The 22646-nt window shown below is 49.4% G+C and overlaps 3 protein-coding genes across 13 annotated transcripts; 1 reads left to right on the plus strand and 2 right to left on the minus strand.

Moving 5' to 3' along the window:
* Positions 1-737: 737 nt before the first annotated feature.
* Positions 738-7679, minus strand: foxp3b (forkhead box P3b). 4 transcript variants are annotated; one of them, XM_057039674.1, is made up of 13 exons: positions 6839-7648; positions 6598-6717; positions 4080-4234; positions 3726-3825; positions 2795-2963; positions 2618-2710; positions 2293-2380; positions 2001-2075; positions 1767-1911; positions 1602-1678; positions 1353-1454; positions 1123-1244; positions 738-960 (listed from the first exon to the last, which is right to left on the minus strand). In XM_057039674.1, exons 3-13 carry the CDS (start codon positions 4230-4232, stop codon positions 906-908), a joined length of 1179 nt encoding a protein of 392 aa, XP_056895654.1. In that variant the 5' UTR covers positions 4233-4234; positions 6598-6717; positions 6839-7648; the 3' UTR covers positions 738-905. The 4 variants fall into 4 exon arrangements, with proteins under 4 accessions (XP_056895654.1, XP_056895653.1, XP_056895655.1 ...); XM_057039673.1 differs by having other exon boundaries at positions 4080-4277; XM_057039675.1 differs by lacking the exons at positions 6598-6717; positions 6839-7648 and adding an exon at positions 5002-6525.
* Positions 7680-11193: 3514 nt separating this feature from the next.
* gpr173 (G protein-coupled receptor 173) lies at positions 11194-15642 on the plus strand. 5 transcript variants are annotated; one of them, XR_008951580.1, is made up of 4 exons: positions 11194-11541; positions 11854-14189; positions 14230-14266; positions 14330-15642. XR_008951580.1 is itself a non-coding variant. In XM_057039677.1 (2 exons), exon 2 carries the CDS (start codon positions 12229-12231, stop codon positions 13411-13413), a length of 1185 nt encoding a protein of 394 aa, XP_056895657.1. In that variant the 5' UTR covers positions 11194-11541; positions 11854-12228; the 3' UTR covers positions 13414-15642. The 5 variants fall into 5 exon arrangements, 1 of the variants encoding a protein (XP_056895657.1); XR_008951578.1 differs by having other exon boundaries at positions 11854-14266; XR_008951577.1 differs by having other exon boundaries at positions 14230-15642.
* Positions 15643-16260: 618 nt separating this feature from the next.
* LOC130529445 (histone-lysine N-methyltransferase SUV39H1-like) lies at positions 16261-22180 on the minus strand. Of its 4 annotated transcripts, none has more exons than XM_057039669.1 (6): positions 22033-22180; positions 21398-21558; positions 19977-20636; positions 19585-19731; positions 19271-19382; positions 16261-17214 (listed from the first exon to the last, which is right to left on the minus strand). In XM_057039669.1, exons 1-6 carry the CDS (start codon positions 22049-22051, stop codon positions 17081-17083), a joined length of 1233 nt encoding a protein of 410 aa, XP_056895649.1. In that variant the 5' UTR covers positions 22052-22180; the 3' UTR covers positions 16261-17080. The 4 variants fall into 4 exon arrangements, with proteins under 4 accessions (XP_056895649.1, XP_056895648.1, XP_056895650.1 ...); XM_057039668.1 differs by having other exon boundaries at positions 19271-19400; XM_057039670.1 differs by lacking the exon at positions 19271-19382.
* Between the last annotated feature and the right edge of the window lie 466 nt (positions 22181-22646).

The raw sequence follows: 22646 nt of genomic DNA on the forward strand, positions 1-22646 counted from the left end.
CTCGTTAGACTGATAACTTAGCTGCACTTTCTGCCGATATTACTGAAGCATTCTTTGGTGTTTGTATTTCCAATGTATTAAAATGTGGTCGGATCGGTGTAAGAAGCAGAATATGTGTGTTATCATAATTTGGTGCATAAGACAGTACACAAGCTTGAAATCTACTCGTGTTCTACGCCTGTTTTTGTCAGCAGTAGCTGTTTCTGTTTCACCTTTGCTCTAGTTTACAGATTCAGAACAATTCCAAAATTTGGGTCGAAGCCAAAGATCTGGCAGACACTTCAGATGGGTTTAATATTCAGTATTATAAATAAGGATTAGGGTGTAACTTCTATTCTAATGCTACATTCATTGTAATCAAGAGTACTTTATTGATCCCTTTAGGGGGTGTCCACCAGGGAAATTAGCAGAGATCAAGAAAGCTAACATGAGCTTCTCTTCATTAGCATCAAGAGACTGACACGTAACATAGAAAAGCATCTCTTTTTACCACCACCTCTGTCTCGGCAACATTAGTCACATCCACGTCCCTTTGATGGTTACGTTTGACTTACGTGGGAAAAGACAAAATTTGTGTTAATGACTCAATTTTGTAAGGTGGCTGTGAAAATTAATATTACAAATGGAAAAGTACAGCAACGTAGTGTAGGAGGAGGTTTGTGTTATACAAAATGGATATCCAGAACGAGCCGTCGGTTCAGCCAGACTCGGGTCAAATTCAACAGCACTCACACACATCACGTCTTATTGTTTATTTTCAAATGAGAAAGCATAAAGTGAAATTACATACGTTGGAAATACCTTTGTGTCAATAATCTGCTTTAAAAAAATAACATGAAAAGAAAAGAAATCTCATCAGAAATGTGGATTCTTCCTGTAGTTTGTAGTTTGTTGCCACCTGCTGCTCAGGACTCCTCTGGACAGTAATAGGGGAACTTGAACCACTTTACAGGGCAGTCCCTAACACACACACACACACACACACACACACACACCTTATGACTGTACTTCTCTATTAACTATCTTTTGTTGGTAGGTCAACGTTAAAAGCTCAACATTCAATAGTTCCTGCAGACGCGCTACACAGCAGCTGCTGCAGGTCATGTGACTTCCGGTTTCTACCTGTGATATTTCTGTCCTTTCCTCCTCTGGTACTCGGTTTCATCCACCGTCCACACGGCTCCTTTTCCTCCCTCCACTCGCACAAAACACTTGTGCAGGCTGAGGTTGTGCCGCACGGCGTTCTGGTTCCAACAAAGAAGATTCTATTAGAGCAGGTCAGAAATCACGGCGTGTCTGATTGTTTCAGGCGCAGATTCACAACCAATCGGCGCGAGCGGAGCGTTGCAGACCTTCCAGGTGGCCGTGTTGTTTCTGAAGTAAGAGAATTTGGTAGTGAACCAGTTGTAAATCTCATTCAGGCTGCGCTGCTTGTCTGGAGACTCCAGGATGGACTGGAAACAGTCAGACACACAGCAAACACACCTTCAGCCACTTCAATATGTCAGTCAGTCTGTCACCATAGCAACCATCCGTCCTGGTTATGAGAGCGAGAATGGAAACAATGATGAAGATTTTAAACTGAACTGACAGAAACGTACCCATCTTATCATGTAGGCGTACGTGTACGGAGGCCTGATGTTGGCGTGTTTGTAACATTCTGGACTCTGGATCAAATCTGTTGAGAGGAGCAGGAACACGTTGAAACAACCATCTCTGCTGGCAGCGTCTCCATCAGGATGCTAATGCACACGGAGCCACGTTACCAGGCAGAAAATGAGCCGAAGCCTCAGCTCTGTAGCCACGCTGGCTCACATGTCGGATGACCCATTGTTGACCGCCGTCTCCATTGGTTACGGCGGTGTGTGGCAAGAACAGAGGGAGGCTGTGGGACCAATCACAGGCTGCCTTCTACAGTGACGCAACAGCAACAACTTCATTCAGAAATTCAGATTAAATTCAGACCGACAGACTTTAAAGAGGGAACAAAAGCAGCACACCGAATCTGACTGCTGGTCTTCAGAGAGTCGCAGATGAAGCTGCATTTCTAGAAGTTTCTGTTTTTCCAGGATGAGCTGCGAGAAGAGAAAGGAGAGTTGGAAAGAGGAGGATCTTAATGGATATTTCAACACACTAATTTGCTAAGCAGAAGCCAAAGAACCTGACGGGCTCCTGTTTCAAAGGGGAACCTCTGATATAAAATGGGTGATTGATTAGCATTATTCTTCATTTCCTGAAGGTAAACACTGATCAGGAGCCACGTGAGGCCTTTGGTCACGGTCCAGGTCTCACCTGAGCCTCCAGACACTGAACGATGTCCTGTTGGACCTTCCACTGAGCGACGCTCCTGTCACAGCGACTGTGTTCGGAGTGGAGATGCCTGGAGAGGACAGACAGCAGCAGTTAATCCCACCCTCCCTCCTCTCTTCGGTCCACCGCCCGATCGGGCCACTGCAGAACTGAATCCTTCTGATTTAAAGTCGCTCAGGTTCTTCAGAACTGGCTCGTGTCTGGTCTTCAGGTAACATCTGATGCCTGTTTTCTGCGCATTCCCGCCTGTCACGCATGTTCAGCTGGGGGTTGGAGGGGTTGTGGATCGCGGGCAGATGTTACTCACTTTAAGAAGCTGGGGAAATCCTCGGACATGGAGTCGCAGCCCGGCCAACGACAGAGGCCACTCACGAACAACGTGCTGCTTCCCTCTGGAGCCCTGCTGGGAACACAAGTGTCTCAGGCTGTTTGTGGCACTGATGTGAACGACGGAGGCCTCCAGAAGAACCTGCTGACTCTTTACCCTTCACGACTGTCCTCCGAGGAGGGCTGTGTTGGACTGTCTCTCCTCGGGGGGCGGAGGTGAGGATGACTCTGCCACGAAGAGGAGCCCATCTGTGGTGAAGAAGACTGGAGATGGAGACAGCTCACATCTGGCTCCTCTTTGCACATGGATACGACTGGGACATTTTCTGGATGGGGAGAAGGAAGGAAGCCTTGAAGCAGCACATGTTTTCAGCATGCGAGCTACTTATAAAATGACCAAGTCATTTTCAAATGTATTGAGGACTCTTTGGATGTCCAATGTATGTTGATGTACCTTGCATAACCAAATGAGCCAATATTGCAAAACACACATAATCATTAACTATTAAAATTTTTTTGTAATTGAGTTTACTTTGATGACTTGCTCTGACCTGAATCAGCCAGGGATGCATAGTCGGTGTCAAACCCAGTCCTCGAGGGCCACGATCCTGCCGGGTTTTCTGTCCTACCAGGCTGAAGATGCATTCAGTGGGATAGAAAACCCGGCAGGATCGTGGCCCTCGAGGACTGGGTTTGACATGCGGTATTTGGACTTAATAATCTTCAACGCACGTCGAAAATGACATTGTGAAAGAAAAGTCCACCTCCCATTCTGTATGAAAGTGATCTGTTTTTGTCTTCTTACTTGGTCCCGCTCCCTCGTTCATTTTGATGACCAGAAGTTTTAGCGATGGCTTAAAATCAGCGGTAATGCGCTGAATAGCTTAGCGCTTAGCGCCGTTGTTTGTGCATGAGCGGTGACCTAAAGGTCAATCAAGTGACGGGATGAATGATGGGCTGAGCATTTTTAATGTCACGCCGCGATCGACCGGTAGATCCCGATGGACGTAATGAGCACCCCTGTTGGGGTCCAACAACCCCCACAAACCAGAGGAAGGCCGCGTCTTCCTCAGGCTGCCAACACAAACCTGCAGCCTGTTGCTGTGGAGACGCACAGCGTTGCTGTCTGGAAGCTGCTGGGAAAACCTGCCGCAGAACGGAGGGTCTCTGCTGCTGACTGCTCCAACTCTGAGGAAAACACACATCAGGCAGGTCAACAGGCTGTGCAGGGAGCGGAGCCTCAACAACCTTCTACAGGCTCAGGCAGCAATCAGAGGAGCCAGCGAGACACGTGGACGCGGGGACGAGACAGTCCTGAGAGTTTAATAAAAAGTTATTAAACCAGTTTTAGTTTTCTGCCTCCAGATTTACAGCGTGTGGACCTCCAGCAGAGCAGCTCTGGGTTGGTTCCACCTCTTTCTCTGCTCATGTTTGTGGTCTACCTGGTTTCCTGAGGTAGGAGGTGACATCACGTGTCTGCTGAGATCAGGAGGAAGGGGGGGGCGCAGCTCCGCCGCTTCTTTAACCTTTCTGCTCTGCGTTGGTTGAGCTTGTTGCAGTTCACACATCAACCTGTCTGCAGACATCTCTGGCATCCCTGAGGCAACAGGAAACATCAGGAGCTACAGGTGATATTCTCACTGAAGGAAAAGGAAAAACCGTCAGGTGATAAATGTACAACTCTCAGGACTCTATGAACATGTAATGAAGCGATCCTGAAGCCAGTCCAGGAGAAATGAGCAGCCAGCTCAGAGAAAAGTGGTGCAAAGAGCCCAAATTCCACCTGTCAGCCCAGTTCAGCACTGAGCTGCACAGCCAATCAGCATCCAGCATCGGCACCATGAGGTGGGCGGTCATGAGGCGAACACTTCCTGTACCCCTGTTCACAGGTGTGTTCTCTCTCTCTGTCTCACACACCACACACACACACACACCACACACCACACACACACACACACACACACACACACACACACACACACCACACACACACATACACACACACACACGCCGCTGTACTTCTATCTTTATGAGGACTTTCATAGCTCCTAACACTAATCCAAACATGTTAGAGAATCAGTGGATTCTCACTGGATCCCAGCGGCTCCTCCACAGAGATCAATGATGACATCATTGTAGAGATCCTAATGGAATAAAGGAACATTTTGAATCTTCTTCTGGAGCAGCGAAAAAGCCTCCTGTCCTCTTGCTGATGGGTCACATCCTGTTAGTTTACAGCTCGTTTCGCCGGATCCTCAACGGGATCTTGGCTGGATTCTCTCTTGACTTTGAATGATAAGAAGACTACAGCAGGTAACGATCCTGGAGGTGTTGTGGGGAGGGAGCGCGGCGCTGTTATCTCACCCTGAGATCAGGCTGCAAGCGTGCGTCTGGAGGAGAACAAGAGTGTTTGTTGGTGTTGCTGCAGCCTCAGTTCAGGAGAAGACGAGAGCGCTCTGCACGTTTGTGGCTTCTCCGCGTCGCCTCTCTGGCTTCTTTGATGAAAGTCGCAGTCTTTAACAAAGATGTCCGCCATCACTGCGAGTTCTGCCTTCCATATGTGGCCCGTTCTTTGTGTTTGAATAACTGGAGGAGCCAAATTACAGCGGCAGGAAGGCTGCAGAGGCTTCAGATGGGCGTTGGATGGATTACTCACAGTCCCATATCTCACATCACACGTCCCAGATACCTTCATGTTCTCACATGTCGGTTAATTTTAGATCAGACAAGTGAAAATAAGACTCCTACACATTTTATTCAATGTGAAGAAAATGAGTAAGCATCGGGAGACGACAACGAGGAAAGGAGGCTGCAGTTTTGCCCCTTTGCAAACACATTTAATTCAGTCAGTTTCCAGAATAAAAGCAGCGCTGATGCACCTGTACAGGGGGGACCCCAAGCAGCTTCTCCTCCTGCCCCTATTTACAGCACCATCAAAGGAATATGGAATTTGTATGATCGAACCCGACGGGCCGACGTCGTGTAATGATTCTGTTTATGAAATTGAAACCTAAACTGAGAGAAGGTGGAATCCTCCTCATGCGCTTCACGTCGGTCTTTCATTCCAGGCTGAAACACTCCGTGACCACTTTACGCCGTCACCTGTGAGTGAATCCACGCTTGTGTCCCTCAAAACACCACGACCCGATCGCACAGGCAGACTTTCATTATGGCGGCGGGTGTTCGTGGTCGTGACCAAAGTGGTGTTTCGTGCTCGACACACAGGAAGTCTCTAACACTCGCCGTGCACCTGAGGACTCCGCATTATTCCACAGAATAAATCTTTGTTCGACATTTGCAGTGATTCATTTTTGAGTGGCAGACGACCAAACGTCCCCATCAGAACCGCGTGTTTAAAGAGCGACGCGGCGAGCGCGAGCAGGCCCGCCGACGCCCGGCCACCGATATTAAGTGATATTATCTGATATTATCTCATTAAAAGCGTCTCTCTCCGCCGTCTTCACCATCTGCTCAACATGGCCGAAGCTGCCTGAGCGGCAACACGAATGGAGCCGCACGGCGGCGACTTGATCGCCTCAAACATCTACAGGAACCTCAGCAGAACCACGGTGAAGAGGTCCAACAGCAGCCGGCCAAAAGGCGCTTTAGTTCCCACCAAACAGACCCAGAGTGGAGGTTTATTTTGCCCTCTCGGCCCCAGTTGGACCAGTGTCTCTGTCCCAGTGTGAATCATTAAGGCAACAGAAATGCTGCAGGTCAGCTCTCAGTTGCTCCTCAATCATCTCTCTTCATATCAGCGAGACTTTGACGCAAAGCAAAAGAAGAGAAACGCATTCGATCTTTTCAGCATCAAAGCTCAAACGGGATCAAATCAACATTTCCATGAGCACAACCACGAGTCAAAACTCTTTTCTGTGAAAAGTACGTCAAAACTCCACTTTCATTGAGAAGAACTGTAGTTTGCTGAGTTTTAGAAGGTGAATGAAGGTTTTTGCTCACCGTGGCGGCGCGTCAACACTCGTCCTCCAGCTTCTTTTTCTTCTAGTTCTTTGAGGGAAAGACTTTGAAGTCACTCAGAGGGGGTGTTATTCCAGGAAACCTGCTTTTCAGCATCTGAAGCTAAAAGGAGGTAAAACACACACGAGTCCTCCTCACTCAACTGTTGCATTTGGGGTTTGTGAGAAAATCTCATCTTTTCACTTCAGCTTGCAGAAAGTTGATTGAATGTGTTGACACTCACCTGCTGACGGTCTGGCAGGAAGACGGCGCGGCGGCGCTGCAGGGATGCCGTATTTATACCCACTCACAAGAGTGGAAACTCTCAGGCTGGCAAAAGACAGGCGGCGGCAGCATGACGGACATTTCCAGAGAACATCTTCCACGAACATCTTCTTTGATGTTTGGCCTTTAATCGGAGCCGCCGCCGCCGCCGCCGCCGCCGCCGCCACTGCAGAAGAGAAACGCTCCGGCGTGAAGTCCAAAGCTTTAGGTCACTCCGTTATTATTATTTCGATTAAAACAGCTCCAGAAAACAACCAGAACAATTATTCTTGGCTTTGCTGCATCAATACGACCAGAAACCAAGTCGTTACCTGCGCATCTGGATCGTGAGCAGAGACGCCTGAATCCTCTTTTTATCTCCACATTTCACCATTTGTAGCTGGAGGACAACAAAAAAGTTTAAAACACTAGAAAAAAAATCACCAAAAGCCAGGAAATAGAAACTTTAATGTGGTAAAATTATCTTTGTTATATTTTTTTTGATAATAACAAGTTTGTGTTTCTTTCAAAGCGTTTTTCATCAGCCATTTTTCCTGTTTTCCCGCTTTTTCTTGATGCAAAATCAATAATTTTATTCACAAAGACGAGTGTTGCAGCAAACATGATGGAGAGATGGGTGACGGAGAGGAAACGTGGTAATAACCTGGCTCACGTCTCCGGATGGACAGTCTGTCGTCTAAAAAAAGTGATTTTATATCGAATAAAATGAAAAATGAGTAAATAAATTGTGCTAATCTGTTGTGCTAAATAAGGTGTTAATAACAGCTTCGTTGTGTTATTAGCTGATGATTACGAGCGGCTCTGCTCACACGTGCACGTCTTCTGCGTCTGGGTCCCAGGCGTCACGCTGGACTTTTCTGAGAACCAACGATTGTGAAGACGATGAAGTTGTGAATGAAGGGATGGAACATGTGAGTCTGCTGGAATGGAAAACGGCGCCGCCGCGCTCGGCTTTAGCGTTCTCGTGGGAATACTAACAAGACCGTAATCTGAGCATGATGACTGCACTTTCAGATCCTTGAACTCTTCACATCGAGGTGAAAATTCTGTTTTGATTCTCGCTGACAGGGACAATGTGTCACAAGAAAGAGTGAAAATCATATTGTTGTACGTCGGTGACTCAGTGCTTCCTTCGCTCGGGCCTCGCCGCGATGGTTACTCGCCTGATTCACTGATTCACAGTGTGGGAATATTTGCTTATATCTTGAAATTCAGAATTTCAGTCGTGTTTTTTTAGTTCCTTCTGTGGTTTCATTAAAAAAAAATCTGCCAGAAATTCAAAGCTAGTCCATGCTAATGCTCCCAGAGGTAGGACAAGGCTTTTTTGGTAAAGCTGTACGCAGACGACGCCATTTTCTTTATTTTTGCGACGATGAGATCTCTGTCTACCGCTGATGCGTCAGAACCTCAGAACCCCTCCCGACCCAGACGGCGACACAGAAAATTCCTTGACACGCAACATTTAGTTGCCATGGACGCGCTGCACTCTCACCGCCAACCTTGGACCTGCTGACGCGTGTGTGATACATCTGCTGCCACTACAGTATCGGCGCCCGGGCCGAGCTGGCGCCTTCGTCGGGCTGTCAGAACCAGCACTTTCAGACCGAGCTGCCTTTAATCATCACATCTGTTGTTTGTATGGGTTGGTGTCAGTAGAACTTTACCACACGGTCGTTGCCCCCGACAACCTCAGATGTGCTGCGACAGACCTGAGAGAAGGAAGGTAGACAAAGGAGGGGAAGCCCAGTAGACGTTCTCAGCACGTAAACAGCCTGTTCTGTCAAAGGTCACCTCACCGATCAAACCCGACTCTCCGTTTCCTTTGCTCAGCTCGTCAGGGTACGGCTGTTTTCAACACTTCAGCGGATGTTTTTCACAGTTTTTACCTGAACATCAGGGTTTTCTTCACTTTGACCACTGAAGTTCCAAAATCATCACAATAAACGAAATAAGTCAAAATAAAGATGCCAGAACACCACAGAGCGTTCACACAATCAGCAGCAACAACACAACCTCACAACACAGTAACGATGACACGACGCCAGCCTGCGACGCACAACACATGTGTTTATACAGTGTTGACCAGTCTGGCCGGTCCACATACTGGTTATCTAAGCCAGCCGGGGGTTCTGTCTATCGTGGTCAAGGCCTGGGAGTGAATGTGCTCCACCAGAACAACTGGCTACACTGGGCCCTGGACCAGAACTTCCCAGTCTGAGAACACATCCATGACCTGCTTCACACACGTCGGCGTGCGACGCGTCTTGTTTTGTTAACCCACATGTCTGGATGCTGCTCTCGCTCTGCTTCATGAAACAGCCTCTCCTGGACTCATGCTCGATGTTTAACGGGATGGAAACAGAAACGCCAGAGACGGTGCCCAGAAACAGATGAGTCCAGAAAAAGTGCTTTTAAAATACTTTACACGTCGTCTCATTCTACCTTTATAAAATATTATTATAATATTATTATATTATTAAAGAAATTCTGTTGTTCTGTCTGAATGGGTATATTTTTAATAATTATTACGACACACACACAATCTCTCTCTCTCTATATATATACACATATATGCACACATATATGTATATATACGCACTATATAAATACATGCAGATCTATGTCTATATACACAGACACACAGAGATATATAGATATATCTATCTATATATCTCTGTGTATATATATATATACATATAAATGTGTAAATAAATTCTGTTTTTATGGCTGAATGGGTATATTTTTAATAATTATTACCACACACACACACAGTATATGTATATATATATATATATATATATATATATATATATATATATACAGATTTATTTATTTGTGTGTGTGTGTGTGTATAGAGATAAATATATAGATATATACACACACAGATTTATTTATTTATATATATGTGTGTTTGTATATAGAGATAGATAAATATATAGATATATGTGTGTGTAGAGATAGATAAATATATAGATATATATATATGTGTGTGTGTGTGTGTGTGTGTGTGTATAGAGATAAATATATAGATATATATATGTGTGTGTGTGTGTATATATATATATGTGGTGTGTGTGTGTGTGTAGGGATAGATAAATATATAGATATATATATGTGTGTGTGTTTATATATGTGTGTGTGTAGGGATAGATAATATATAGATATATATAGTGTGTGTGTGTATATATATATATGTGTGTGTGTAGGGATAGATAATATATAGATATATATAGATATATATATGTGTGTGTGTATATATATATGTGTGTGTGTGTGTGTGTGTGTATATATACGTGTGTGTGTCGATATAATCTCGTGTTTAATGCCTGCACTGAATTTAAAGGAACTTAAAGCTCTTTGCGGTCTCCTTTTAATGGAAGCTCTATTCCAGCTGTGCAGATGTTGAGCCACTTTCTGGGCTCGGGGGCAGCTCGGGTCTGGTGGGGGGGCTCCAGCCCGCAGCCCTCTTAGGTCCGCCCCTGCTCCCGGAACGCTGTCGGGATTAAAACCCCGTCCGAGAGCAGCAGGTCTGGAAACTGGAGCCCTCGGAAGCTGTGAGAGCGCCTTCGTGCCGCCGAACACGCCGCCAGGACGTCGCCCCCCCCCCGGAGCCGCGCTGTGATCCGCCCGTTGCGGGACGCGATGATCCGCGGCCGCGGCGCCGCTCCCGCACCGCGCGGGGCTCTGCGGCCTCATCGCGTCAGATAGCGGACTGCTGGGCTGGACCTCGGCATGATGGGATCGTTTCGGAATGCTGAGGGCGGATTTGGCCGCTGAGGTTGGCTCGGCTCGGCTCGGCTCGGCTCGGCAGGAACGATGCGAAAGGAAGCGCGGGTCCACTGAGGCTGCGGTAGGACAACGGACACACGCGCCACCGGGACCCAATAGATGGAGACACCCCAGCAGAACCAGCCCGGAGCCGCAGAGGGGCCACGTTAATTCCAGCTCGCTGTGCTGCGTTCAGGAGCAGCCGGATCGTGAAGACCTCCTGCAGACTGCAACAGACGGCCTGTCTGCCTGCCTGTCTGTCTGTCTGTCTGTCAGGGCGATCAGACGACAGATTTGCCTCATGCTTCAGTGTGTTCTGGGTCAGGATGAACAGGCCCGCAGGTGTAAGGTGCTTTCCTGAGGAGCCCGGCAGCACATGTGACCCACCACAGGTGGTACCGACCCACCACACGTGGTACTTTCCCCAGTTCTGGCTCCATGTGAGCGGGCTGGTCTGACTGGACCCTGGAGCCAGACAGCAGCTCCCCAGTGTGAGCTTTGCTGCCCCCTCCCTCCACCACCAGCTCCAGCTGGAGGTGTGGGGCTGCTGTTGCTACCCTCTTCCTGACGGTGACTCTGCGCTCCGCCGCCAACCAACTTCCAGCTCCAGCAAAGCTCCTCCTTCCTCACACAGGCTCCCTCTCACGGCCGCCTCAGCCTGGGGAGCCGCTCAGGCCGAGGCCCCAAAAGCAGGAAGAGAAAAACCGCCAAGCTATTAACTTTAGCGCTATTATCCCGTTTCCCCTCATCCAGTCTGGTTTTCCTGATCCTTTAGGACAGGAAGGTTCCAGCCCCCCGTCCTGGAGTCACATCCCCTCTGTGATGAATCAGAGCAGCAAGGTGCTGGTTCAACATGCACATGTTTGAGCACCAGGATCAGCCTCAGCTGAGACGGTTCTGATCACTTTTATTTAAAATGCCGTGAAGATGATTCAGTTCAGATTTGAAATCTTCTAAAATGACCTGAGTGTTATATTGAACCTGATTGTAGTAACTTCAGAGATGAGACCTTTGACTGGCTTCCATCACTCAGCCTCTCAAGTTTGTTCCACTCCGATTTTCTCTAATTCAGATGGAATAAAATCAGATCAGACGCTTTTCTCCCTGATACATCTGCATCCTGGTGACCTTCACTTTAGACTCCTTTGAAAAGAGGAGCGACTCTGGTGACCTTTCAGATCTGAGCTCTTTGTCTTCTTTTTACAGGATCGGATCCTCAAAATGGAGCCATGTGGTTTAAAGTGCTTCTGTTCCTGGTGACCAAGCAGGGAGCAACCACGAGGACCACAGCACTGCTCGCTGGTGGAGGAGGAGGAGGAGCAGCAGGAGGAGGAGGAGCAGCAGGAGGAGGAGCAGCAGGAGGAGCAGCAGCAGGAGGAGGAGCAGCAGGAGGAGCAGCAGCAGGAGGAGCAGCAGGAGGAGCAGCAGCAGGAGGAGAGCAGCAGGAGGAGCAGCAGCAGGAGGAGCAGCAGGAGGAGCAGCAGCAGGAGGAGGAGCAACAGGAGGAGGAGCAGCAGCAGCAGCAGGAGGAGGAGCAGCAGGAGGAGGAGCAGCTATCTTGGCTTGTAAAGAGGAGGCGGTATGGACGAGGGAGTGTTTGACATGGCCAATGGAAATGGGAGCAGCGAAGGCCCCGCGGGGGCCGTGGCTGCGCTGGCGTCCACCGCGGCCACTGTGGTGGCTGAGACGCCTTCATCAGCCGTTTCCACCTACATCAAGCTGCTGCTGCTGGGGCTGATCATCTGCATCAGCCTGGTGGGCAACCTGGTGGTGTCGCTGCTGGTCCTCAGAGACCGGGCGCTGCACAAGGCGCCGTACTACTTCCTGTTGGACCTGTGCCTGGCGGACACCATTCGCTCTGCCATCTGTTTCCCGTTTGTGTTGGTGTCTGTAAAGAACGGCTCAGCCTGGACCTACAGTGTCCTGAGCTGCAAGGTGGTGGCCTTCATGGCAGTGCTCTTCTGTTTCCACGCTGCCTTCATGTTGTTCTGCATCAGCGTAACGCGCTACATGGCCATCGCACACCACCGCTTTTACTCAAAGCGTATGACGTTCTGGACGTGCGTGGCGGTGGTGTGCATGGTCTGGACTCTGTCGGTGGCCATGGCGTTCCCTCCTGTCTTTGATGTGGGCACCTACAAGTTCATCCGTGAAGAGGACCAGTGCATCTTCGAGCATCGCTACTTCAAGGCTAACGATACCCTCGGCTTCATGCTAATGCTGGCTGTGCTAATTCTCGCTACACACGTTGTTTATATGAAGCTACTCCTCTTCGAGTATAAGCACCGTAAGATGAAGCCTGTCCAGATGGTGCCAGCCATCAGCCAGAACTGGACCTTCCATGGGCCGGGGGCTACCGGCCAGGCGGCAGCCAACTGGATCGCAGGCTTTGGCCGGGGGCCAATGCCCCCCACTCTGTTGGGAATACGCCAAAACTTGCACAACCAGAACCGCCGTCTGTTGGGCATGGAGGAGTTCAAAGCAGAGAAGCAGCTGGGCAGGATGTTTTATGTGATCACCCTGCTGTTCCTGGTGCTCTGGTCACCGTACATCGTGGCCTGTTACTGGAGGGTGTTTGTCAAGGCCTGCACAATCCCACACCGGTACCTGTCCACCACCGTGTGGATGAGTTTTGCCCAAGCCGGTGTTAACCCTGTTGTCTGTTTCTTCCTGAACAAAGACTTGAAGAAAGGGCTCTTTTCCCACCTCCCAGCCTGCTGCAGGACTAAACCTCATCTGCCACCAGAGCCTTATCGAGTCATGTAAGCAGAGACCAACCTGAGCCGCATCTCCCACCAGCAGCAACAGCTGGTTCCGGTTGCATCCTGTTTCCATAGTTACAGTTAAATGACCAAACGTTAGGCATCGTCCAAAAGCTGGTAGAGTCCAGAAGAGACGGAGCGAGAGAATCATCAGCCTCCTGATGACCCGGACCGACCTGGACCGACCTGGACTGACCTGAACTGACCTGAACCGACCTGGACTGACCTGGATTGACATGGACTGACCTGAACTGACCTGGACCGACCTGGACCGACCTGGATTGACATGAACCGATCTGGACCGACCTGAACCGACCTGGATTGACCTGGACCGACCTGAACCGACCTGGACCGACCTGAACCGACCTGGATTGACATGAACCGACCTGGACCGACCTGAACCGACATGGACCGACATGGACCGACCTGGACCGACATGGACCGACATGGACCGACCTGGACTGACCTGGACCGACCTGAACTGACCTGGACCAACCTGGACTGATGTCGACCGAACAAGGTGAGGCTGCAGCGCCGGCGTTGTTGGAGTGGTCATGATTAGTTTTTGAGTAGACGCCAGATTCTGAAGGTGGATCCATCACAGAGGTGACTGGATGATCCCACAGGAGCACCGAACAGCCAGTGAGGAGCAGAGAAGCACCTGAGGGAAGGTTAGAAGCGAGCGGATGGAGACACCTGAGAGGGTCAGCTGATGAGACACCTGAGAGGGTCAGCTGATGGAGACACCTGAGAGGGTCAGCGGATGAGACACCTGAGAGGGTCAGCGGATGGAGACACCTGAGAGGGTCAGCTGATGGAGACACCTGAGAGGGTCAGCTGATGAGACACCTGAGAGGGTCAGCGGATGAGACACCTGAGAGGGTCAGCTGATGACACACCCGAGAGGGTCAGCTGATGAGACACCTGAGAGGGTCAGCTGATGAGACCTAGAGCTGAAGCTCCTCCCACTCTGCACACGCAAACCACACGTATGTTGTTGCTGTGCTGGTGTCATATGGGAGGAAGTGGTGACGCGTCCTCATCCTGCTCTGTTGTTGTCAGAATCGACACGAGTCCAAAGTCAGAGCGCGTAACCACGAGCTGCAGCTCCACGTCACGCCAGCGCCACGTTCGAGTGACGCTGAGTCATTCTGATGCAAAACCGCCCGACTGTTGATGCTCAGAAACAAACGCTCCAGATTCAAGCTGATTCCAAGTCGGGCGGCGCCGACACCGACGATGACTCAGAACCCTCCGTGTGGAGAAGCTCTGATGTCAGTCACAGCCCCAAAAGTGCTGACGTGCATTTTCTCTGCTCGTGCACCAGAGGTGTGAAGCTGCAGGAAGCAGCGAGCGCTGACGGTGGCGAGGAGCGGCCTCACGGCCTAATTCGCTCAATCAATGCGACCACAGGCGTGTGTTGTGTGGTTTGATGACGCGACTGTGAGGACCCACCGCCCTTCCTGGTGACGCCCGAGACAGCTGGTGTCGGCGGACCGGTGGACCGGGGCGGCTCCTTCCTGCTTCCTCTCAGACTGGTTCCTCTTTGGGAGTTCCTACTGTAGAAGAAAAGTGAGTCAAAGCCAGATGTGGACCAGGATGCTGCCGAGGCCTCACGACGACCTTTAGGGAAGCTGCCGTGACCTCTGTGACCTCTGTGCGCCTCGTTCTGCTGGCAGGTCTGAATGTGAGGAGGTAAAATGATGCCGACCCAATGAAGGGACCCCTTTTCTACCTGCGCTCCATCCTTCTGTAACCATGGTGATTTGAAGCCTCTGGACTGTTTAGATGACGTTTTCCAAGGGTGGAATCTTTAAAAGCTTCTCTGAATGTAAATTTGGGCTCCGTTCTGGGATAAAAAGGTTGAATAAATGGATAAAAATGAATCCAGCTGAAATAGCGTGTGGCCAGAGGCGGTTGGGAGGCATGTCCTCCTCTTCTTCTCTAATTCTGTGTAACGTCCTCCAGCGGAGACGTCGGCGCCGCCGTGGTTGGAACGGACCGTCGTGAGGAAGGTGACAACAGGGTCAGTCCACATTAAAACAATCAAGCAAAACGCTGGTGACCTTTGACCTCATTTTTTGACCTCAAGCTTTTGTACCAAGTTTTCTTACGACTCAGCATTTTAAGATTGGGTAGTTATTACACTGTAATTACAGTTAATGCGACTTGAACATGTTAAGTCACGGAAGCAGGAAATCACATTCAGATCAAAATAAAAGCTTTAAAGTCACTCCGAGTGGATCTTTGATCATTTAAAGAGAATCTTTGATCATTTAATGAGAATCTTTGAGCGTCCGTAGCTACTCATGTAGCTTTGTTACACCTTAATGAAGGGGGGGGAGGGTTTGGTGGAAGTGAAGGTTCTCTTAGCAACTACATTCTGTGAATGAGTAACTCCTCCACGTGGAGCAGACGTTTGTCCTCCGGAGCCTCTTCAGTTGCCCCAGACAGCTCATCAACCACCTGAGTCTGCTGATCCTTCACAAAGCCACTAAATCCTCAAGATCCCTGCCTGACCCCCTGGGCAGAGATCAGCCCGCTGGCCCACATCGACGTCTGAGCTCACTTAGACTTCATCTGCTCTCAGGAACCTTCGGTTTTCCAGATCATCTGAGGTTAACACACATTTTAGCTTCTGCAGCAGCAACTTTTACACTCAAGCATCAACTTCCTGTTCAAGCAGAGGCTTATCTACATGCCATTACATATGTACTACCGTTTAAAATTGAGCGCTTCAAAGATCACGTGACGCATCTATGAAAACGCTCGGTAGCTCCACCTGCTGGCAGAGAGCAGCACTGCGCATGTGCAGAGAAACTTGAAGTTAAAAAAAAATTAAATAAAAGCATCGATTTAGAATGATTTATTTACATCGCCTTCACTCTCCATCCATAAGAACGTCACAGAAAGGCCTAACAGTTAAAAAGGTTAAAGACACAACCAGTACAAAAAGAACAAAAACCACAATGAGAGGTTTAAAGGGAGTAAATCTGTAATGGTTTGGACTTGATCCCTCCAGCAGTTTCAGATTTACCTTAAATGTGTGTTTCACAGCTGTAGTGGCGGTTAGACTGTCACTTCGTTGCATAGAACACCGGCCCAGGAAGCTCCTGTCGCCTCGGCTCAGCTTCCAGTCGCTGCAGTTTAAGGACGCGAAGAGCAGGTGCAGCAACGTTGACAGGTAAATCCGGGCTCAGGTGCGTCTCTCCAGCGGCTCCCATTACCAACAATCCTTATTCCAAAAACACAAGTTATTGTGCCTTTTTCAAGGTTTCCAAGTCTGTTGGCAGGTTCTGAAGTGACAGCAGGATCAGTCCTGACAGGGTTTGAGGACACGATTTCCTTCAGATGGAACTTCCTGCGGCTTTTAAAGCTGCTTCCTGTCGTCTCCGCAGCCGAGAAAAGAACTTTGAGAAAATCCGTTCAAACGTAGCGCTTCACATTGACTTCAGTGAATATCAGCCTGTCGGGACCTTTGAGGCTTTTCTGTTACAGATGTTCAGACTGCTGAGATAAATAAACTGCACCTCTCACTCAAAGCAGAATTCTAAGTATTGTAAAACTAATTAAAATAAACCTTTTGATCTTATAAAAAAAGGACACCTTACATAAAAGAGCTGTACAAATTTGTGCATGTTGACAGGTGAAGACGTGGCGTCCAGGTGTCTTCAGAACAGGTATTTCCGACAGGAGTCCGAGCCACATCGACATTCCACCCGAATCCTCTTTTTCGGAGAACTCGTGAGACCCGCGAGACCAAAACTGGAGTCCATTTTGGTGCTTTCAGTGTCAACTGGGTCAACTGGAAACACAGAGATTTGGTCTGAGACGGGTCCAAATAGAAAGATGAAAGGACAACAATTCAAACATTCTCTCATCAACGTGCACCCAAACATCTAAAATGTTGACGTGGGGATTCGGAGCTCTGGAGCTCCGTCCTGTTCCTCCGGAGCTCCATCCTGTTCCTCCGGAGCTCCGTCCTGTTCCTCCGGAGCTCCGTCCTGTTCCTCCGGAGCTCCGTCCTGTTCCTCCGGAGCTCCGTCCTGTTCCTCCAGCTCCAGCTGTGCCAAACAGCCTCCACCCAGTCCGACAGAGAGCCTCTGCAGAGGAGATGCCAGAACATCTGCTCCCGGAGTCGCGTCTGCAACTGTTGCCAAAGGAGCTTTAATCAAGTACGGAGGAAAGACGGGACGGCGGATGTCAGGGCGGGTTGGATGGAGAGGGCCGCTGGTGGTTAGTGCCAAACATCTCCGCTCGCGTCCACAAAGGTCATTTCAGGGGCACCTTAGTGAGGCAGCTACCGTAATTTCCGGACTATAAGCCGCTACTTTTATCCTCCACTTTAAACACTGCGGCTTATTCATGGTTTTTTTCGCGGCGCACTATCACAACTATTGTGAATCAGTCATTTTTACTGACCCTCATCAACAGGGAAATACTAGAAGAAAAGCTTATGATGCGGCTTTTAAGTTAAAAGCGATCACTCGTGCGTGATCTTGGCATTACGGTAATCAATGGGGAGGAGGTGGAGACGCCCGCATGAAGACCTGATCCAAAGCAAAAAGAGGACAAAAGCTTTTAAACATCGCAGGAGGACAGAGCTTGAGAAGGTTCTGGAAGACTGGGTCAGCGAGCCTGAGAAGGTTCTGGAAGACTGGGTCAATGAGCCTGAGAAGGTTCTGGAAGACTGGGTCAATGAGCCTGAGAAGGTTCTGGAGGACTGGGTCAATGAGCCTGAGAAGGTTCTGGAAGACTGGGTCAATGAGCCTGAGAAGGTTCTGGAGGACTGGGTCAGCGAGCCTGAGAAGGTTCTGGAGGACTGGGTCAATGAGCCTGAGAAGGTTCTGGAGGACTGGGTCAATGAGCCTGAGAAGGTTCTGGAGGACTGGGTCAATGAGCCTGAGAAGGTTCTGGAAGACTGGGTCAGCGAGCTTGAGAAGGTTCTGGAAGACTGGGTCAATGAGCCTGAGAAGATTCTGGAAGACTGGGTCAATGAGCCTGAGAAGGTTCTGGAGGACTGGGTCAATGAGCCTGAGAAGATTCTGGAAGACTGGGTCAGCGAGCCTGAGAAGGTTCTGGAAGACTGGGTCAATGAGCCTGAGAAGGTTCTGGAGGACTGGGTCAATGAGCCTGAGAAGGTTCTGGAGGACTGGGTCAATGAGCCTGAGAAGATTCTGGAAGACTGGGTCAATGAGCCTGAGAAGGTTCTGGAAGACTGGGTCAGCGAGCCTGAGAAGGTTCTGGAAGACTGGGTCAATGAGCCAGAGAAGGTTCTGGAAGACTGGGTCAATGAGCCTGAGAAGGTTCTGGAGGACTGGGTCAGCACACAGAGAGCAGGCGGCCGCGGTGCCACCGCCATGAAGATGAAGATGAAGATTTTAGAGGTGAACATCGGGGAGTTTAGATTGTTCATTGTTGGAGTATAAAAGCATAAACAAGGTAATTAGTGTGTAGCTGATCAAACGTATATTTCAAGGCAGCTGCACTACAGACACGTTAGAAAAAAAAGCATTTACCGGTAGAATATATTTATGTTACAAAGCGGATTAAATGAAAAGAAAAGTTCAAAAATCCTGACGTGATAAAATTTGGATTTAAGGTCTCTGTATAAACACACAAGTGAAGAGAGTGGCTGTTGCTTCTGACCTGTCTGTCGCTCGTCAGTGACTCGTCTCTTACGGTAATAAAAACATCCACCGTACTGAATGTTTCCATCTCATTTTTCATATTACTACGTGGGACCTGTGGCTTATAATCCGGTGCGGCTTGGATAGGTACAAAATTGATTTTCTCTCTAAATTTAGATTGTGCGGCTCTTAATCAGGTGCGCTCTGTAGTCCAGAAATTACGGTACTTACTCTGCATCTTGTAATCGAAGGTCAGCTCCTCTCCTGCACGAATACTGCGCGTGGAAAACAAGGCGATTCTGGGGAGCCGCTCGTCGATGTTGTCAACGAACACATTAAATACCTGCAGGTTGGGATTACACTGCAAAAAGATGAGACTTAACACCCAGGAAGGCACCGACTGTTCGCCTGCTGCCAGTCGCTCACTAGTCCTCTCACTAATCACGACCAAAGGAAAACACACACACACACACTTTACTGATGAAGTGGGCGGAGCTTTCTAACTGTTCGCTGCCTCACAGGAACGGGGGACGGTCGACACTCACACTGTGGTTGACGAAGTGGGAGACGTTGCCTTGGTGAGCTGCATCCACCGTGTACACGTCTTCTACGTAGTCCAGGTCAAACAGGTAGGTGGAGCCTTGGCGGTCGTACACGTGGCCTCTCCTCTCTGCTTCATCCGTGGAGATGATCTGGAAGGCAACACCGATCGTTTACGACCACGCGTGCGTGTTCCCGTCTTACACCGGCTTCAGCCCCAGAATGATGCTAAATCTGTGGGCAGGTGTGTCACGAGGACTTAATTAAGCGTCTGCGTCTGCTCCGATAACGGGACCGTAGTTAGACGTGGGGCTGTCAGCCACTTGTATGACTTTAAGATGTTTCCCCACAAACCAGGGCAGGTGTGAACCGGGTCATGTGACAGGTGGCGGCGTACCTCTCCCACATACTCCATGACAAACGTGTTCTTCTTGATGTGCTGCAGAGTGCGGACCCCCCAGCCTCGACCGTTGTCAGTCTTAAAGATACACAGGTCGAACTGGATTCCCTTTTGGACCACCCTGTTTGGACACTCGGGGCCACATTTGCATTGCGAGTTGCACTCATATATGGGCTTCCCGGGCCGGATCCGGACCTGGCCCCGGTCGTTGTAAGCCATGCGGTGGAGGGAGGCTCCGGGGCAGCAGCCGTTGACGGGCTCCTCCCAGCAGCTGCTACACTCGCAGCCCACCGCCATCTCGTCCAGCACGATGCCCGGACCCACTCGGTAGTTGTTGATGTACGTGAAGTTCTTTGGCGGGCCCTCCAGGTCCACCTCATTCCGGACGAAAATGCGGCCCGGATGGTTGCGAGTCTGATTCAAGTGAGCTTCCCAGCGCTGAAGACTCAGGTGGAGTTTGGCTTTCTGGGTCAAGAAGGACACCGTCTCCTTATCCAGTTTTTTGGGAACGCTGTGTCTCTTGTTGCGCCTTAACATCTGATCCAGGTCCAGATGGAACTGCTTCATTAGTTTTGGGCATTTTAAGTTTTTCTTGGGTTCCCAGGAGTTTTCAGACTCGGGATATCCCTTCCACTTCACCATATATAACTCTGTGTCCTTAGAAAACAGTAAAAAGAAGTTAGTGACAGAGATTTTTCCCATTCTTTGTGTCACAATTGTTCTCAGCAACATTCTAAGAAGTTGTAATTGCACCTAAAAGCATCATAAATAAACTATTTTGTCACTCAAACAACACCACTTCTGTGCTCCTCATAATCCCCGCCTCATTTCAGAGTTTCTTCCTCATTTTGAGGAACGCTGCACCCTTTAAAAACACGTTTCACTTTTGTGATAATGAGACATAAAACTGTATATTCCTGTGAATGTTTGAAGGCGCGAAGCCTCGGTGAGGCAGAGATAAACCAACTAATCACGTGTCTCACCAGCAACTCCTTTTACCCCCCACGGATGTGATATTATTCCCCAGATTTGGAATTATAATCGAGAGGCATAAACTGCTGTAACTCCTCGCTCTGATGGTCAGCTTAGCTGCAGTCTGTGATTCCCGTCCTTTTAGAACAGCAGGAATGCAGAATGAATCTAAACTGCGATTCTGTAGTCGTTCCAGGGATTCTCCTGTTTTCCAGACATCTGAGGTTCTCAGTGCTGATTCTGAGCACGACTCTGCTCCCTGGTTAAAGGACATAAAGCCACGCAGTAATACAACCAGGTAACTACGTCAGAGAGGACACCGGCACCATTCGGGAGATTGTGGATCAAAAGGAGAAAATGCTAAGTTCCTTAATTCTCAATAAATGAAGCCTGTAAAGGAAGAAAGGTGGAGAAAGCAGCAGCGTGTTGGACTGCTGGTGTCCTACTTTGGTCTTCTTGTAGTCACAAAGGAATTCCACCTCATAGTGGTTGATGTTGGCTCTGCTGACGCCGAGGTCCCGACAGTGGAGCCTCTCCCTGCGGCACAGGTCCTCCAGCTGCTCCGGGGGCATCTTGCAGGGGACGCTGCACCCAGCAGCAGCCGCTTCTGGGGAGGAGACAGGCCGGTCAGTCCGACCAGGCTTCCCGACTAACCTGCTTGATCCCGAGCACTCGTGAGGAGCTTCGCGGTGGAGGTGTGGAGCTCGCAGGCGACAGCAGCTCCAACAAAGGCGGAGCGCCGCGTCCTTCTGCCCCGCAGACCCCGCACGGCCAGGCGGCATCGAAACGGCTGCGTGGCCGCGACCTGCGGAAGCCTCACCCGCTAAAGCACGCATGCTGCCGGGAAAGCTAAATATTAACTGGTTCATGAAGAGGAGCGCGATCAACATGCGTGGAACAGCATCCGACCTGGAAAAGCCTTCAAACGCAGGTTGCGCTTCATGTTATGTTGACGCCGCAAAGACACGCAAATGAAAGAAACTCGAAGCTTTGGGTTTAAACACTTGACATACCGAACCGCCAACACGCAAGTAACGAATCTTAAACATCACGTAAAGTGTTGGAGGCCATCGTTTGTTACCTTTCAAATTTTCCGCCATGTTTTTCACACAGCCGCCAAAATAGAAGATTTCCGGGGTTGGGCAGCTCCTCCAGCACGCACAAGGGAGCGGCTGCTGATTGGCTGACGCTCGTCGTTCAGCCGTCTCATTGGCTCAGAGCTGTCATGTGACCTGAGATGACGCCCGTCAGCCGGAAGACAATAAAAGGTTGGTCGAACGGATTTTGAGGTCGAGGTTTGCAACAATATAATCGTAAAACTGTGATAAATAGCTTGGGTTTATTCACATTCACAGATATTATAAGGTACACGTATTTCACAGTAAACTTCGTCCTGGGAGCATAAAGTAGCACAAAGAAAGTTATACAGATTGCTTTAAATGCTGCTCAAAGCAACTTTAAAGTTGAACTCTTTGTACTCGGTTACACTGCGGTGTCCAGCACAGATCAGATGGTAACCTTGCCTCTGCATCCTCTTCCATCTCCTCTGTCCTCTCTCCCTACCTTCATGTATCCTCTCACTGCGTTCATACGTCCAGTCTGGGGTCTTCCTCTCCAGCCTGGCAGCTGCATCCTCAGCATCCATCCATCCATCCTCTCCATCCATCCATCCATCCTTCCTCAGCATCCATCCAT

Source organism: Takifugu flavidus, chromosome 8 (genome assembly GCF_003711565.1).
Source record: "Takifugu flavidus isolate HTHZ2018 chromosome 8, ASM371156v2, whole genome shotgun sequence".
Classification (NCBI taxonomy): domain Eukaryota; kingdom Metazoa; phylum Chordata; class Actinopteri; order Tetraodontiformes; family Tetraodontidae; genus Takifugu; species Takifugu flavidus.